This window comes from Zalophus californianus, chromosome 2 (genome assembly GCF_009762305.2).
Source record: "Zalophus californianus isolate mZalCal1 chromosome 2, mZalCal1.pri.v2, whole genome shotgun sequence".
In the NCBI taxonomy this organism is placed as follows: Eukaryota; Metazoa; Chordata; class Mammalia; order Carnivora; family Otariidae; genus Zalophus; species Zalophus californianus.
Genome location: NC_045596.1, coordinates 143,567,408 through 143,587,114, shown reverse-complemented (window position 1 = coordinate 143,587,114; position 19,707 = coordinate 143,567,408). Strand labels below are relative to the sequence as shown.

At 35.2% G+C, this 19,707-nt stretch overlaps 1 protein-coding gene across 6 annotated transcripts in view; it reads left to right on the top strand.

Annotated features, from left to right (window-relative positions):
* Positions 1 to 19,707, top strand: part of NEK1 (NIMA related kinase 1) — a 216,804-nt gene that overhangs the window by 192,519 nt on the left and 4,578 nt on the right. For all 6 annotated transcript variants that reach the window (XM_027599178.2, XM_027599176.2, XM_027599175.2 and 3 more), the window contains 3 exons: positions 27 to 235; positions 1,663 to 1,793; positions 2,284 to 2,416. In XM_027599178.2, the coding sequence (XP_027454979.1) occupies positions 27 to 235; positions 1,663 to 1,793; positions 2,284 to 2,416 (473 nt within the window). The remainder of the gene's footprint in view (positions 1 to 26; positions 236 to 1,662; positions 1,794 to 2,283; positions 2,417 to 19,707) is intronic.

Here is a 19,707-nt window from a genome sequence, read left to right as displayed (position 1 = left end):
TTTAGTTTAATTTTTTAAAATTTCAGTGTTTTTGGAGAAACTGACACAGATTTACAAGAGCTTCAGGCCTCTATGGAACAGTTACTTAGGGAACAACCTGGAGAAGAATGCAGTGAGGAGGAAGAATCAGTCTTAAAGAACAGTGACATAGAACAGACTGCAAATGGGACAGATCTGGCAGATGAGGATGACAATCCCAGCAGTGAAAGTGCCCTAAATGAAGAATGGCATTCAGGTACGTTGTCATGATTGTGGGACTTTTTTTTTTTTCAATGTATACAAATATTTCAAGTAGAGTATATTTTTCTGATACCTGATATGAACAGTTTCCAAATTTAAAAAACTGAAGTATGCTTCTGTGTCTCTGACTTTTATTTATTCTTTTTCTTTTCACACAAATGCCCATATACATTTGTTCCATTTCTTTCCCATTAAATTTTGGAAATGCTGCTTTTGAAGCATTTTTATTGCTTTCTTATCTTTCTTGACTTATTTTTCTAGTACTAAAGATAACAGCCTAGTTTTCTTTTTTTCTTTTTAAATAAAGATTTTATTTATTTATTGACAGAGACACAGCGAGAGAGGGAACACAAGCAGGGGGAGTGGGAGAGGGAGAATCAGGCTTCCTGCCAAGCAGGGAGCCCGGTGCAGGGCTCCATCCCAGGACCCTGGGACCATGACCTAAGCCGAAGGCAGACGCTTAACGACTGAGCCACCCAGGCACCCCAACAGCCTAGTTTTCTTAGCACTTTATATTATACAGAGGGCTTCCACATACAGTGGTTAACCAGCAGGTTTAATGCTAAACCTTTTTAAACTGTTCTTTGTTCATAGCATTACCCCTAAGATGCATAGAAAATATGTGTATTTCGAGAACTATATAATGTTTACTTGGGAAGAAGAGCTAATGTGAAAAGGAACAATTCTTCAGTAACTTTGTCTTTTACTAGAATGTATCCCAGTGTCTTGGACATATACATGACATAAAACATATATAGCATTTATAATACTTTCTAAATGCTTTACTAAATTTTTATGATATGTAGGATAAGTCATCTGCCTCCTACATGCTTTTTCATGTTTTGGCCTATGTTTAATGTCAACTTTTTAAAAACAGGGTTGGCGCCTGGGTGGCTCAGTCGTTAAGCGTCTGCCTTTGGCTCAGGTCATGATCCCAGGGTCCTGGGCTCAAGCCCCACATCGGGCTCCCTGCTCAGCAGGAAGCCTGCTTCTCCCTCTCCCACTCCCCCTGCTTGTGTTCCCTCTCTCGCTGTGTCTCTCTCTGTCAAATAAATAAATAAAATCTTTTAAAAAATAAAAACAGGGTTGGTTTGCCTGAGTGCAGAACATATGGGTATGCTTTTTTCATTTTTTACTCCATTAGAATGTTTTTCTTCTAATCTGGTTTACTGTCTATAAAAGGAAAGATTCCCAAAGTAACAGTCTTGTTAAGACATTTATATACACTGATTTCCTACATAAAAGGCAAAAATTGTAATGACCAAAACCTTATATTGAAAGTACAAGTGGTCTTTCAGTGACATCACTCATCAAAAAGAATTTTAGTCTGTTAGGGTAAGAATTATTTTATTCATTCTTTTTTTTATTTTTTAAAGATTTTATTTTTTTGTCATAAAATATCTTTTTATTTCTGTTTTTTAGATAACAGTGATGGTGAGATTACCAGTGAATGTGAATATGATAGTGTCTTTAACCATTTAGAGGAACTGAGACTTCACCTGGAGCAGGAAATAGGCTTTGAAAAATTCTTTGAGGTTTATGAGAAAATAAAAGTAAGTAAAATGTCAATTAAAACATTTAAGTTTGGGGTACCTGCCTGGCTAAGTAGGTGGAGCATCCAGTTCTTGATCTCAGGGTCATGAGGTCGAACCCCACCTTGGACGTGGAACCTACTTTAAAAAAAAAAAATTTAATTTTGAAATATGCTCTTTTTGTTTTTGTTTTTCTTTTTTTTTTTTTTTTTATATTTATTTGAGAGAGAGAGCATGAGCAGGGGGAGCGGCAGAGGCAGAGGTAGAGGGAGAAGCAGGCTGCCCGCTGAGCAGGGACCCTGATGCGGGACTCGATCCCAGTGGGGTCACGAACTGAGCTGAAGGCAGACGCTTAACCGACTGAGCCACCCAGGTGCCCAAAATATGCTCTTTTTGAATTACTAGTGAAATGTCAGTGATTTTTATAGGGCAGTAGATTTATTATAAATAATAAAGTCTCTAGAGAAAGTTAATATTCGTATATTAATTTATATTTGGAAATTTGGTATAGGCTGTTCATGAAGATGAAGATGAAAATATCGAGATTTGTTCAACAATAGTTCAGGATATTTTAGGAAATGAACATGAACATCTTTATGCCAAGATTCTTCATTTAGTCATGGCAGATGGAGCCTATCAAGAAGGTAAGATTTCCTCAGTCTTTATATTTTAAGTAAATGTGCACAAAACAGGATGACAGATGTAAATTGCTGAGCTTTTTATCCATGCGTTTTGGTGAGATCTATATTGGAATCATACCCCAGTACTAATAGCAATTATAAAATTAACCATGTCATATACTTGTACTGATTCTATCATTTTTTTTGACTTAAGTCCTTTAAGTTCATATTTTTACTTAATTTATAAGTAACATTTGAGATTTTTTTGAAAGACTCGTATTGGACAGCTCTAGAAATTAGAATACTTTCTTGTCAAGGATGTAGAAGTAAACTTTTAGACATACATGCTTCAGCAATATGTACAATTTCTCCTAAGTAATACCAAATGTAGTCTCTTCCATTCACAGTAGATGGAATTCATTTATAGTGATTTGAATGTAAACTATTTTTCTATTTGGAAAATATTTACCTATAGAATCACTTAAAATATATTAGAACTTTACTGAAAATTATTAAAGTTAAAAATGGTGTTTCCCCTTAAATTTAGTCAAGAGCACTAAACATGGTACCAGACCAGTGGTATAATCCTGACTCTGACAAGCTAGTAATGTGACATTAAGTGATTTATTTTAAGTTTCAGTTTCCACTGCTATAGAAGTTTGGTTACCATTTTAATGCACCATGAATTGTTTTCAAAGTACTTATCACGTGCTTCTTATAGCCTCATACTTTATTACTATGGACATTAAAAAACAGTCTTTGCTTACATGTTGAATTTGGAAGATGAGACATAAGTATATGAAAGTGTAAAACTGTATATAAAATGCATATTCTAAAATACTTTTCAGTGCAGTAGGAATTGGAGAAGGAAAGCTTGGATTATAAAAAATGGAAAGAAATGTAGAGCCTTAATAACGTGTCAGAAAACAGTGAAAATTAATGTGTATTAGAGTTAATATTGGAAGCTTCTTATAGGAAATAGTCTCATTGTATGGAAGTGTTGAATCACTGTATTGTGCACCTGAAACTAATACTACACTGTTAACTAACTGGAATTTAAATAAAAAAAGAAAATTAGTCTTTGTGATTAGATACTGTGAAGTGTTTAAAATACATAGAGGAAATCACTGAAGGTTTCTGAACTGAAAGAACTGACGGAGTGAAGGAGATGTTTTATAAAGTTCAGCCTCGTAGTAGTAGTCTCGATAACTTGGAGAATCCTAAGATTGCAAATAAGATCTGTTTTGAAGCTGTAGATGCCTTTGGGCACAAGATGGTGAATACCTGGATTTAGTGTTCATATGAGTGGAGCGTTAATATTCAGTTCACATATTTCAGAGCCAGGCTTTTAATAAAAATATTTGATATTTTGAATCATGAAAAATCAAGTTTCCTAAAATCAAATTCAAGAATGTCTTTTATTTTGGGAGCAACTTCACTTAGTTAAGTTATAGACTTATTTATATTGACCATAAAGCTCAGCCAAAAAAAAAAAACAATGTTTTTGAATTGGTTAAATGTAAGTAAAAATCTCCTAAAAACTCTAATAGTTATTGTTAAGTCAAAACTAGAAAATCTTCAGGTACAGTGAGTACTCCACTGCATCTTCATTACTATTCTTACCTTAACAACATAACTGTCAAGAAAATGTTAGGGTCATTAGCAACAAGTAATGGATTGAATATATGCCAGTAATTAATGCTGCATATGTTCTTAATTATGGTTTTCTTTAGCCCGCTTAATAATTAAGATGATCACAAATAGGCAAAAACAGAATAATGTTTCGTATGTATGGTAGTGCAATGAAACCTATCAAAAGAAACTTAGGGGCGCCTGGGTGGCTCAGTTGGTTAAGCGTCTGCCTTCAGCTCAGGTCATGATCCCAGGCTCCTGGGATCGAGCCCCACATCAGGCTCCCTGCTCACCAGGGAGCCTGCTTCTCCCTCTGCCTCTGCCTGCCACTCCCCCAGCTTGTGCTCTCTCTCTCTCTCTCTCTGACAAATAAATAAATAAAATCTTTAAAAAAAACAAAAAAGAAACTTAAAGGAGCACCTTTCTTTTCTTTTTAATTTTTTTATTTGACTAAAGTTGACACACAATATTCTATTAGTTTCAGTTGTACAACATAGCGACTTGACAAGTTTTACTTTATGCTGTGCTCACCACAAGTATAGCTACCACCTGCCACCAAACAATACTATTACAATATCATTAATTATATTTCTTATACTATGCCTTTTCTTCCCATGATTTGTTCATTCCATAACTGGAAGCCTGTATCCCCCACTCCTCTTCACCCATTTTGCCAGTCCTCTCAACCCCCTCTCTGGCAACCATCAGTTTTTTCTCTGTATTTGTAAGTCTGATTCTGCTTTTTGTTTCCTTATTCTTTTTATTTTATTTTATCTTAGATTCTACATATGAGTGAAATCATATGGTATTCCTCTTTCTCAGTCTGACTTATTTTACTTAGCAAAATACCTCTGGATCCATTTATGTTGTCACAAAGGACACACTCATCCTTTTTTATGTCTGTATGATATTCCAGTGCATGTGTGTATGTGTGTGTGCATGCACACATATACAACATCATATCCATTCATATGTTGATGAACACTTAGGTTGCTTCCATATCTTGGCTACTGTTAATAATGCTGCAGTAAACATAGGAGTGCATATATCTTTTCGAATTCGTGTTTTCATTTTCTTTGGGTAAATACCCAGTAGTGGAATTGTTGGAATAAATGGTATTTCTATTTGTAACTTTTTGAGGAGCTTCCATTACTGTTTTCCACAATGGCTATACCAGTTTACTTTCTACCAACAGTGTGCGAGGGTTCCTTTTTCTCCATATCCTCACCAACACTTGTTATTTCTTATCTTTTTGATATTAGCCATTCTGACATATGTGAGGTAATATCCCATTGTGGATTTGCATTTCTCTGATGATTAATGATATTGAGCATCTTTTCATGTGTCTGTTAGCTATCTATATGTCTTCTTCGGAAAAATGTCTGTTTATGTTCTCTGCCCATTTTTTTAATCAGATTGTTTTTTTTTTTTTTTTTTGGTGTGGGGTTGTATAACTTGTTTATATATTTTGGGTATTAAACCCTTACCAGATATATCATTTGCAAATATCCTCTCCCATTCAATAGGTTGCCTTTTTGTTTTGTTGATGGTGTCCTTTACTGTGCAAAAGCTCTTTATTTTGATGGAGTCCCAACGGTTTGTTTTTGCTTCTGTTTCCCTTGTCTGAAGGGACATATCTAGAAAAATGTTACTATGGCTGATGTCAGAGAAATTATTGTGTTTTCTTTGAGGATTTTTATGGTTTCCAGTCTCTCATTAGGGTCTTTAATTTATTTTTGTGTATAGTGTTAGGACATGGTCCAGTTTCATTCTTTTACATGTAACTGTCCAATTTTCCCACTAGCATTTATTGAAGAGACTGTCTTTTCCCCATTGTATATTCTTGTCTCCATTGACATAACATTAATATGATTAAATATAATTAAAGGTTTATCTCTATTTTCTTCCATTGATTTATATATCTGTTTTTGTACTAGTACCATACGGTTTTGAATACTACAGTTTTGTAGTATATCTTGAAATCTGGAATTATGATACCTTCAGCTTTGTTTTTCTTAAGATTGCTTTGGCTATTTGGGTTCTTTTGTTTTTGCATACAAATTTGAGTATTCCAGTTTTATGAAAAATACTGTTGGTATTTTGATAAGGATTGCCCTGAATCTGTAGATTGCTTTGGGTAATACATTTTGGCAATATTAATTCTAATCCATGAATATGGAGTATCTTTCCATTTGTGTCATCTTCAGTTTCTTTCATCAGTGTTTTATAGTTTTCAGAGTACAGGTCTTTCACCTCTTTGGTTTATTTGTAGGCATTTTATTCTTTTTGGTGCAATTGTAAATGGGGTTGTTTTCCTAAATTCTCTTTCTTCTACATCATTATTAGTGTATAGAAATGCTACTGATTTCTGGGTATTAATTTTGTATCCCGAGACTTTACTGAATTATTTATTTTGTCTAGTAGTTTTTGGTGGGGCCTTCAGGATTTTCTTTGTATACTATCATGTCATCTGCAAATACTGACAGTTTAACTTCATTACCAATATGGATGCCTCTTATTTCTTTTTATCATCTGAGTGTTGTGGCTAGAACTTCGTGTTATGTTGAATAATAGTGGCAAGAGTGGACATAACTTGTCTTGTTCCTAATATTAAAGGAAAAGTTCTCATTTTTTCACCATTGAGTATGTTAGCTCTGGGACTTTCATATATGGTCTTTATTATGTTGAGGTATGTTCCCTCTAAACCTATTTGGTGAAGAGTTTTTATCATGAAGGGATGCTGAATTTTATAAAATGGTTTCTCTGCATCTATTGATGATCATGTGATTTTTATCCTTTATTTTGTTAATGTAGTATGTCACATTGATTGATTTGTGAATATTGAACTGTCCTTGCGTCCTTGGAATAAATCCCACTTGATCATGGTGAATGATCCTTTGAATGTATTGAATGCAGCTGGCTGAGAATTTTTGCATGTTCATCAGGGATATTGGCCTGTAGTTTTTTTCTTTTTGTGGTATCTTTGTCCCGTTTTGGTGTGAGGGTAAGGCTAGCCTCGCAGGATGTATTTGGAACTTTTCCTTCTTCTTATTTTGGAATAGTTTGAGGAGAATAGGTATTAATTCTTTAAATGTTTGGTAGAAATCAACCTGTGACTCCATCTGGTTCTGGACTTTTATTTTTTGATTATCAATTCAATTTATTTACCAGTAATCTGTTCAGATTATCTATTTCTTCCTTACTCAGTTTTGGAAGATTGTATGTTTCTAGGAATATATCCATTTCTTCTAGTTGTCCAATTTGTTAGCATATAATTTTTCATAACATTCTCTTATAATCCTTTGTATTTCTGTGTTGTCAGTTGTTACTTCTCTCATTTTTCTCTCTTTCCTTGATGAGTCTGGCTAAGGATTTATCAATTTTGTTTATCTTCTGTTTTAAATTATTTTATTTTATTTATTTGACAGAGACACAGTGAAACAGGGAGCACAAGCAGGGGGAGTGGGAGAGGGAGAAGCAGGCTTCCCGTGGAGCAGGGAGCCCGATGTGGGGCTCAATCCCAGGACCCTGGGATCATGACCTGAGCCGAAGGCAGTCGCTTAACGACTGAGCCACCCAGGCTCCCAATTTTGTTTATCTTTTTAAAGAACCAGCTCTTGCTTTCATTGATTTTTTTCCTATTGTATTTTTAGTCTTTGTCTCATTTATTTCTGCTCTAAATTTATTATCTTCCTTCCTTTTACTCAGCTTGGGCTTTGTCCTTTTTCTGGTTCCTTTAGGTATAAGGTTAGATTGTTTATTTAAGCTTTTTCTTGTTTCTTGACATAGGCCTCTGTCGCTTTATTTCCCTCTTAGAACTGCTTTTGCTGCATCCCAGAGATTTTGGACCATTGTGTTTTCATTTTCATTTGTTTCCATGTATTTTTTGGTTTCTTCTTTGTTTCATTAACCCATTGGTTGTTTAGTATCATGTTGTTTAGTCTCCATGTGTTTGTTTTTTTCCAATTTTTATCTTGTGATTTATTTCTAGTTTCACACCGTTGTGGTCAGAAAAAACACATTGGTACGATTTCAGTTTTCTTAAATTTACTAAAGGTTATTTTGTGGCCAAACATGATCTCTTCTGGAGAATGTTCCATGTGTACTTGAAAAGAATGTATATTCTGTTGTTTTGGGATGGAGTGTTCTGTTTATCTATTACGTCCATCTGGCTTAATGTGTCATTCAAAGATACTCTCCTTTTGATTTCCTGCCTGGATGATCTAGCCATTGATGTAAGTGGAATGTTTACGTCCCCTACTATTATTATATTACTGTGAATTTCTCTATGTTCATTAATATTTGCTTTATGTATTTAAGGCGCTCCAGTGTTGGGTGCATAGATGTTTACTACTGTTTTATCCTCTTGTTAGATTGATCCCTTTATCATTATGTAATGCTCTTCTTGTCTCTTGTTGCAGTCTTTGTTTTATTTTTTATTATTTTTAAAGGTTTTATTTATTTATTTATTTGAGAGAGAGAGACAGAGATAGCAAAAGAGTGCACAAGCGGGGAGGAGAGGGAGAAGCAGGCTCCCCGCTGAGCAGAGAGCCTGACACAGGGCTCAATCCCAGGACCCTGAGATCATGACCTGAGCCGAAGGCAGACGCTTAACCAACTAAGCCACCCAGGAGCCCCTGCAGTCTTTGTTTTAAAGTCTGTTTTGTCTAATATAAAGTATTGCTACCATGCCTTTTTTTTTGTTTCCACTTGGTTGGTAAATGTTTTTCCATCCCTTCACTTTCAGGCTATATGTGTCTTTAGATCTGAGGTGAATCTTATGTAGGCAGCATATAGATGGGTTGTGGGTTTTTTTTTTTTTAATGCATCCCACCATCCTGTGTCTTTTGATTGGACCATTTAAGCCATTTACATTTGAGGTAATTAATTGATATGTATGTACTTATTGCCATTCTGTTTTCTGGTTATTTTTGTAGTTGTCTGTTCCCTTCTTCTCTTGCTCGCTTTCTTTGTGATAGATGAATTTCTGTAGTGTTATGTTTGGCTTTTTTTTTCTCTTTATTTTTTGTATGTCTATTACAGGTTTTGGGTTTGTGGTTACCATGAAGATCATATATAACATCCTAAGTATACAGCAGTCTATATTAATTTGATGGTAATTTAAGTTCAAACACATTCTTAAAAAACTTCTTTTTTCTCCCTCCTCCACCTTTAATGTACATGCTGTCATATTGTACGTCCTTTTCATCATTTTCTTATGTCTAATTATAGCTATTACTTTTCAACTTAAAGAATTCCCTTTAACATTTCTTATAAGGCTGGTTTAGTAGTAATAAATTCCTTTATCTTTTTTTGTCTAGGGAACTCTAAGTTTCCCTCAAATATGAAGGATAATTTGCCAGGTAGAGTATTCTTTGTTGTAGGTTTTTTCCTTTCAGCACTTTGAATATATTATGTTACTCTCTTCTGGCTTGCAAAATTTCTGCTGAAATCAGCTGAGAGCTTTATTGGTTTTCCCTTGTAGGTTTATTGTTTCTCCCTTGCTGCCATTAAAAGTCTGTCTTCATCCTTAACCTCTGACATTTTAATTATTATGTGTCCTGGTGTGGACTCCTTGGAACACCCTGTGCTTCTTGGACCTGAATGTTTATTTCCTTTCCCAGGTTAGGGAAGTTTTTAGCTATTATTTCAAGTTTTCTACCCCCTTTCTCTCTCTTCTTCTTCTGGGACCCCTGTAATATGAATGTTTCTTTGTTTGATGTTGTCTAAGAGATGCCTAAACCTATCCTCATTTTAAAAAAATTTCTCTTTTTGATGTTCATTTGGATGCTTTCCATTTCCCTATCTTTCAGATTACTGATATGTTCTTCTACATCCACTAAATCTGTTGATCCCGAAGGGAGATGTTTTCCTTTAAAGAAATATTAAGGAACCATAATATCACTCTGGGGGGAAAATATCAGAACTTATATATCCAAATAAATAATAGTTTCTTTATAGTAGAGATATAAATTTATCTAGTTTAGAGTCTCCATTACACAAAATATCTTAGAACTTTTGGAAGTTCACTGACAGCTTATATACCGGGTTATTTTGATGGTCTTTCTTTGTATGAGTCTTTATTCTGGGCACATTTAGGTATTTTTGGATAAAGTTGTAGTTTCTTGAAGCCAAGCTTAGTGAATGAAGTGGGAATCAAGATAAATTTGTGGTCTTTTAGTTTTTAGGTATCTCACCATGAAGTAATGAGCTTAATTTTTAAAGTAAATCTGTAAACTGATTCTGAATAATTTGAACAAGAATTCTTTTCTAGAATATCTGTCAAAATTACTTTAAACATATGATTTGTATGCTGAAGGGATTTGAGGATTTGAAATGTTTAAAATGTTGCTCAATTTTAGCAATATAAATTTTCATAAGTTTTATTTATATTCTATCTTGTCAAAAAATTTAACATTGCACTTAAAAATATATATAGTAGAAGGTAAAAATAAGTTTAAAAAATGCTTGGGAAAGTCACTTAATCAGGCAAATGAGCATAACCAATGATTATTAAGCCAAGAATGAGATGAGAATACAAAGTTAATGTTCAAAGGGTCTCTACATTTTGTGAGAATAGGTCATAAATTTGGTGCTTATCTTTCTAGCAAAGCAGGAAACCTAATTAATTACATGGGTCACTGTTCTCAAGACAAAACATCTCACTCAGAAGACAGCTGTTTTTGGTATTAAAACAAAGGACCAATTTGCCCATGATTCTTAAAAGGAGGGCACAATCATACAGTGTTCCTCAAATTTTAATTACATGTGGATTTCTTTAAAGGGGAAATTTTTTTTTTAGACTTCAAGAATATAAGTCCATAGGCCTTAGTGAAAAACTCAAGTCTTAGTCTTTCAAAATATCTGTCAGTTGAGAATTACTACTGTAAAACAGATGTTTTTCCTCTAAATATTGAAATACTATTTTTGTTTTCAAAATTAATATATAAAATTTAAACATTATCTGGAACTTGAATATTTCTGATTTTATTGAGATCTTGGACCCTGTTTTATAAAACAGTGCTATAATGGACTAAAAATTATCTTCAGTAATTTTTACAATATTTGGATTTCAGGGCCCTCTTTCTCATAATATGATATAGTGTAGTTTAATGACATGAAACCAGAGAATGACTCCACTTAAGTTAATCTGTGAAGAATACCAAACTAGTTTTATTTGTATTCATACTGTTTAACCTTCGGGCAATTCTCCATAAGTATTGTTTCAGTACTGCTTTTTTATAAGTAATCAACAGTGTGCTTATAGGGTTCAACTTTGCTTGACAAATATTTGGAAAACCTTTATTTGGTATTGCTCCTTAAGCTGAGAACTGTAGCAGTTGACTGAGCCACAGGGTGGAATTGACATGTCTTTTGGGTAGTTGAGTGTCTTCAGAAGGATACATGCCTACATAGAAGGCTATCTCTCCTACAAAGCACCAAAAATCAGGCTAGGCTTATACACTCCTCAAGAAGTGATACTGGGAGAGGGTTCAACATGGCAGCATAGGAAGATCCTAAGCTTACCTCCTTCCACAGGCACAACAAATCCACAACTACATATAGAATAATTATTCTCCTGAAGGGGTCCTAGAAAGTGGATGAATGAAGCCTCCACAACAAGGGACAGCACTGAGATGGGTAGAAGAGGCAGAGATATGATCTCACTACAGAAAAAACCCACACCCCTGGTGCAGCACTCCATGGTCAGGAGGGATCTCAAAGGTATAGAACTTTTTCCTGAGGAATGATTGATTTGGGCTCTATATCAGGCACCCCAGCCCTGAGATCCTACAGAGGAGAGACAAGTCCCCAAAACACCTGCCTTTGGAAATTGACATAGATCTGTAGAGAAAGGAGTACCCACACTTAAAGGTCTTGAATCCAAACTCATTCAACCCGGAAACCAGCACAGAACACCAGATTAAAAAACACATAAACCATACGTGAAGGAGAACACTTACTCATCTTAGAGCAACTGCTGCAACTGCTGGATTCTTCCCAGGGACAGAGACACTGGCAGCAGTCATGTTTACTACCTTGTTCTGTCATGCTGATCCTGGCACTGGCAGGAGCCATTACGGAATTCTACCTGTAGACAGCTAATGCCAGGGGACATGCACCACTCAGAGCTCTATGTACCACCCTGCACCTTGGCTGGACCTCATTGCTATCTGGGCCAGAGACAACCCCCTCCCACCAGTGTATCCACAGCAATCAAGGTTCCACGACAACAGGAGGATACATGCAGCCCACACAGGTGCTCTTTGGAGCAGCTGGCTTTGGTGGCAAAGGGTAGGGGGGATTGTGTTGTGCTTCTGGGCTATATAGGACATGTCCTACATAAAGCCTTCCTTCAGACCAAGAAATGTACCTGAACCACCTAATACATAGAAAAGATGCAAGAGTTAGGCAAAATAGGAGATGGAGGAATATGTCCCAACAAAAGAAAAAGACAAAACCTCAGAAAAAGAACTGAAGAAAATGAAGATAAGCAGTTTACCTGATAAAGAGTACAGCATAATAGTCATAAAAATGCTGAATGAACTCAGGGGAAGAGTGGATGAACACAATGAGAATTTCAAAAAAGAGAAAAGAAAGTAGCAATCAGAGAGGAAGAATACATTAACAAAATGAAAAACACACTAGAGAGAATAAATAGCAGATTAGATGATACTCAGATCAGTGAACTGTAAGACAGGATATTAGAAATCACTCAAACTGAACAGCAGAAAGAAAAAAAATTAGGATAGTTTAAGGGACCTATGGAACAACATCAAGCATACTAACATTTACATTATAGGGGACTCAGAAGGAGAAGAGAGAAAGGGTCAGAAAATTTATTTGAAGAAATAATAGCTGGGATGCCTGGGTGGCTCAGTTGGTTAACATCTGCCTTCGGCTCAGGTCACGGTCTCAGGGTCCTGGGTTCAAGTTCTGCATTGGGCTCCTTGCTCAGAAGGGAGCCTGCTTTTCCGTCTGCCTGCCACTCCCCCTGCTTGTGCGCTCACACTCTCCCTGTCTCTCTCTCTGACAAATAAATAAGTAAAATATTTTTTTAAAAAAGAAAGGATGAAAGACTAGCTGAAAACGTCCCTAGCCTGGGGAAAGGAAACACATCTGGGCCTGGGAAGCACCAAGGGTCCCAAACAAGATGATCCCAAAGAGAGCCACACTAAGACACATAATAGTTAAAATGTCAAAAATGAAAGATAAAGAGAAAATCTTTAAAGCAGCAAGAGAAAAATAGTTACATGTAAGGGAACAATTATAGACTATCAGCTGAACCCTCATGGACTATCAGAAATTATTCCAGCCAGAAGAGAGTTGCATGATATATTCAAAGTGCTGAAAGGAAAAAAAACTAACAACCAAGAATATTCTACCAGACAAGGTTAATATTCAGAATTGAAGGGGAGATACACAGTTTCCCAGACAAGCAAAAGTTACAAGAATTCATCACTACTAAGTCAGCTTTACAAAGAAAAGAAAAGGCAGGCCATAACTAGGAATAAGAAATTATATTAAAAAAATCACACCGGTAGAGGCAAACATATAGGACAGGTAGTGAGTCAATGACTTATAGAGCTAGTATGAGGGTTAAAGATAGAAGTAATAAAATCAACTAAATGTACAATAATTACTAATGGGATACACTAAACAAAAAAATGTAAAAGTATGACATCAAAAACTTAAACAATGTGGGGGGGAGTAAAAATGCAGTGCTTTTTAAGGTATTCAAAATTAAATACCCACCAATTTAAAATAGACTGGCATATACATAAGTTGTTATATATGAACCTCACAGTAACCACAAACCAAAAACCTGTAATGCATACACAAAAAATAAAGAAAAAGGAGATCAAATTTAACTCTAAAGAAAAATAGTAAATCATAAGGGAGCAAGAAAAGAAGAAGTGAATAGAGAAGAACTACAGAAACAACAAGAAAACAACAAAATGACAATAAATATATACCTGTAAGTAAGTAGACTAAATGCTTTACTCAAAAGACATAGGGTGGCTAAATGTATATTTTTTTTAAAAAGTCCCATCTGTATGCTATCTACCAGAGACTCACATCAGATCTTAAGACACACACAGACTGAAAGTGAAGGGATAGAAAAAGATACTACATGCAAATAGAAATGACAAGAAAAGCAGTACTTATCAAATTAAATAGACTTTAAAACAAAGCCTATAAGAAGAGACAAGGGATAAAGGGATCCATCCAATGAGAAGATATAACACTTATAAATATTTATGCACCTAGCATAAGAGCACCTAAATACAGAATGCAAATATTAACATGCAAGGGGAGAAATTGGCAACAATACAATAATAGTAGCGACTTTAACACCCCGCTTACATCAATGGGTAGATCATCCAGACAGAAAATTAATAAGGAAATATTGACTGTTGAACAACATACTAGACCAGATGGACTTCATAGATATGTACAGAACATTCCATCCAAAACCAGAATATTCTTCTCAAGTGCATATGAACATTCTCCAGAATAGATCATATGTTAGACCACAAAAAAGTCTCAGTGAACTTAAGAAGATTGAAATCGTATCAAACATCTTTTCTGACCACAATGGTATGATACTAGAAACCAACTACAAGAAGGAAACTGGAAAAAAAACACAAACGTGGAGACTCCAACATGCTACTAAACAACCAGTGGATCAAATGATAGAGGAAATCAGAAAATACCTTGAGACAAATGAAAATGAAAACACAATGCTCCAAAATCTATGGGACGCAGCAAAAGCAATTATAAGAAGGAAGGTTATAGCAATACCTGCCCATTTCAAGAAACAAGAAAAAGCTTAAATAAACAATCTAACCTTACACCTCAAGGAATTAGAAAAAGAACAAAGCCCATAGTTAGTAGAGGAAAGAAATAATAAAGATCACAGAGGAAATAAAATAGGGTCTAAACAAACAGTGGAAAAGATTAATGAAACTAAAAGTTGGCTATTTGAGAGATAAAATTGATAAATCTTTAGCAAAACTCATTAAGAAAAAAAGAGGGCCCAAATAAAATCAGAAATGAAGGAAATATTATAACCAATACCACAGAAATACAAAGGATCATAAAAGACTACTACAAACAGCTATACACCAACAAATAGAAAACCTAGAAGAAATGGATAGGTTCCTAGAACAAATAGTCTTCTAAAACTGAATTGGGAAGAAATCGAAAATTTGAGCAGACTGATTACCAATAATAAAATTGAAGCAGTAAAAACAAAAAACAAAACAAACAAAACCTCCCAACAAATAAAGTCCAGGACCAGACAGATTCACAGGTAATTCTTCCAAACATTTTTTAAAAGTTAGTGTCTGTCATTCTTAAGCTATTCCAGATTATTGAAGAGGAAAGAATGTTTCCAAGCTCTTTCTATGAGGGCATCATTACCCCGAGACTTAAATCAGAAAAAGACACTACAAAAAAAAAAGAAAAAAATTATATACATTAAAAGGATCATACACCATGATCAAGTGGGATTTATTCTGGGGATGGAAGGATAATACAGTATTCACCAATCAATCAATGTGATACACCACATTAACAAAACACAGTGTAAAAGGCATGATCATCTCAGTAGATGCAGTAAAAGCACTTGATAAAATTCAGTATCCATTTATAATATAAACTCTCAACAAAATAGATATAGAGGGAAGGTACCCCAATATAATAGAGGCCTTATATGATAAACCCATAGTAAGCATCATACTTAGTGGTGAAAAAGTTAAAAGTTTTTCCTCTAAGATGAGGACCAAAACAAGGACACCCACTTTCAGCATTTTTATTCAATATAGTTTTGGAAATCCTAGCCACAGCAGTTGGACAAGAAAAGGAAATAAAAGGCATCCAAATTGGAAAGAAAGAAATAAAACTGTTACTTTTCCCAGATGAAAGGATACTATGTGAGGAGAACTTTAAAGCCTTCACCCAAAAACTATTAGAAATAATAAATGAGGGACGCCTGGGTGGCTCAGTCAGCTAAGCATCTGCCTTTGGCTCAGGTCATGATCCCAGGGTTCTGGGATCGAGTCCCACATCAGGCTCCCTGCTCAGCAGGAGGCCTGCTTCTCCCTCTGCCTGCCACTCCCCCTGCTTGTGCTCTCACACACTCTCTCTCTCTGGCAAGTAATAAAACCTAAAAAAAAAAAAAAAAAGAATAAATGAATTCAGGAAAGTTGCAAAATACAAAATCAATATACAGAAATCAGTTGTGTTTCTCTATCTTTTAGTTTCAAGTTTTTATTTAAATTCTAGTTAGAACATATAGTGTAATAACAGTTTCAGGAATAGAATTTAGTGATTCATCACTTATATATAACACTGAGTGCTCATCACAAGTGTGTTCCTTAATACTCATCACCCATTTAATCCATCCAGCCACCCACCTCCCCACCACAACCCTCAGTTTGTTCTCTGTAGTTGAGTATGTTTTATGGTTTGCCTCTTTTTCTCCCCCTATGTTCATCTGTTTAATTTCTTAAATTCCTCCAATGAGTAAAATCATATGGTATTTGTGTTTCTCTGACTGACTTATTTCACTTAGCATAATACACTCTAGCTCCATCCACGTTGTTGCAAATGCCAAGATTTCTTTTCGTTTGTTTGTTTATGGCTGAGTAATATTACTGGAAGTCCTAGCCTCAGCATTCAGACAACAAAAAGAAATAAAAGGCATCCAAACTGGCAAGGAAGTCAAACTTTCACTGTTTGCAGATGACATGATACTCCATGTAGAAAACCCGAAAGATTCCACCAAAAAATTGCTAGAACTGATACACACGAATTCAGTAAAATTTCAGGATACAAAATCAACATACAGAAATCTGTTGCATTTCTATACACCAATAATAAAGCAGCAGAAAGAGAAATTAAAGAATCAGTCCCATTTACAATTGCATCAAAAAACATATGATACCGGGGCGCCTGGGTGGCTCAGTCATTAAGCGTTTGCCTTCAGCTCAGGTCATGATCCCAGGGTCCTGGGATCGAGCCCCACATCGGGCTCCCTGCTCAGCGGGAAGCCTGCTTCTCCCTCTCCCACTCCCCTGCTTGTGTTCCCTCTCTCGCTGTCTCTCTCTCTCTGTCAATTAAATAAATAAAATCTTTAAAAAAAAAACAAAACATATGATACCTTGGAATAGACTTAACCAAAGAGGTAAAAGATCTGTACTCTGAAAACTGTAAAACATTTATGAAAGAAATTGAAGATGTTGTGTTTCTATGCACTAATAACAAACTAGCAGAAAGAGAAATTAAAACAATCCCATTTATAATTGTATCAAAAAGAATAAAATACCTAGGAATAACTTTAACCAAGGAGGTGAAAGACCTATACTCTGAAATAAATAAGACATTGATGAAAAAAATTGAAGATGACACAAATAAATGGAAAGATATACTGTTCAAAATCAGTTGAAAGAATTAATATGTTAAAATATCCAGGAGCGCCTGGGTGGCTCAGTTGTTAAGCATCTGCCTTTGGTTCAGGTCATGGTCCCAGGGTCCTGGGATCGAGGCCCACATCAGGCTCCCTGCTCTGCAGGAAGCCTGCTTCTCCCTTTCTCAACTCCCCTTGCTTGCGTTCCCTCTCTCTGTGTCTCTCTCTGTCAAATAAATAAATAAAATCTTTAAAAAAAAATGTTAAAATATCCATATTACGCAAAGCAATCTACAGATTCAGTGCAATCCCTTATCAAAATAATCCTAAAATTTATATGCAAGCACAAAAGACCTTGAATAGCCAAAGCAGTCTTGGGAAAGAAGAACGAAGAGATATCATACTCCCTGATTTTAAACTATCCTGCAGAGCTGTAGTAATCAAAACTAGCACAAAAACAGACACATATTATCAATGGAACAGAATAGAGAGCACAGAAGTAAACCCATGCTTATATGCTTATATGTTCAATTAACCTACAACAAAGGAGGAAAGAAATTACAGGGAAAAGACAGTCTCTTCACTAAGTGACGTTGGGAAAACTGGAGAACTACATGTAAAAGAATGAGACTGGACCACTTTCTTTCACCATATATTAAAATATACTTAAAATGGATTAAAGACTTAAAATAATACTTGAAGCCATAAAACTCTGAGAATAAAACATAGGCAGTAAGCGCTTTGACATTGGTCTTAGCAATACTTTTTTGGATCTGTCTCCTCTGACAAGGACAACAAAAGCAAAAATACACAAGGGGTACCACATCAAACTAAATAGCTTTTGCACAGCAAAGGAACCCATCAACAAAATGAAAAGGCAACCTCCTGAATGGGAGAAGATATTTAAAAAAGACATATTCAATAAGGGATTAACATTTGAAATATGTAAAGAACTCATAAAACTCAATATTGAAAAAAAATCAATCAATTAAAAAAAGTCTAAGGACCTGAATAGCAATTTTTCCAAAGAAGACATAAAGATAACCAACAGGCACATGTAAAGATGCTCCACATCACTCACCATCAGGGAAATACAAGTCAAAACCACAAAGAGATACCACCTTAAACCTGTCAGAATGGCTATTATGAAAGAGACAGGAAACAGCAAGTGTTGACAAGGAGGTAGAGAAAAGGGAACTCTTGGTGGGAATGTAAATTCGTGCAGCCATTATGGAAAACAGTATGGAGGTTCCTCAAAATATTAAAAAATGAACTGCCATACAATCCAGCTATTCCATTTCTAGGTAATTATCCAAAGAAAATGAAAATACTAAATCAGTGGGGCGCCTGGCTGGCTCAATTGGTAGAGCATACGACTCTTGATCTCTGGGTTATGGGTTCAAGCTCCATGTTGGGTGTAGAGATTACTTAAAAATAAAAAAAAATACTAATTCAAAAAGACATATCCACTCATATGTTCATTGCAGTAATATTTACAGTAGCCAAAATATGGAAGCAAACTAAATGTCCATAGATAGATAAATGGATAAAGATGTGGCAAATATACACAATGGAATACTACTCAGCCAACAGAGTGAATTCTTGCCATTTGCAACAACATGGAAAGACCTAGAGAGTATTATGCTACAGGAAATAAATCAGAGAAATATATGACTTTACTTACATGTGGAACCCAAAAAACAAAAGAAACAGGACAGTCACAAAAAGAGACTCATAGATACAGAGAACAAACTGGTGGTTGCCGAAGTGGAGGGAGGATGGGGGGGATGGATGGAATTAGTGAAGGGATTAAGAGGTACAGTCTTCAGTTATAAAAGAAGACAAGGGATATAATGTACAGCATAGGGAATATAGTTAATATTGTAACAGCTTTGTACAGTGACAGATGATAACTAGACCTTGTGGTGACCATTTTGTAGTGCATATAAATATCAAATCAGTATGTTGTACACTTAATACTGTATTGTATTACAATATTGTGTATCTGTTAGTCTTCAATCTAAAAAAAGAAAAAGCAATATCAGAATTTCAAACAAATTTCGTATCACACAGAAGGAAATGAGGACCCTGAAGTTCTGTATCATAAAGCCTATCAGTATTTCCTTTAGCCTAGAAAAAGTATAAAGCAGTTAGTCAAATGCTTCCTTTGGAAACCTTTTTAAAAATATCTCACTGAAGCCCCTAAAACATTGCAACTTACTAATAATGTAAAAATTATATATACTAATATATAAACTCACTAAACTGG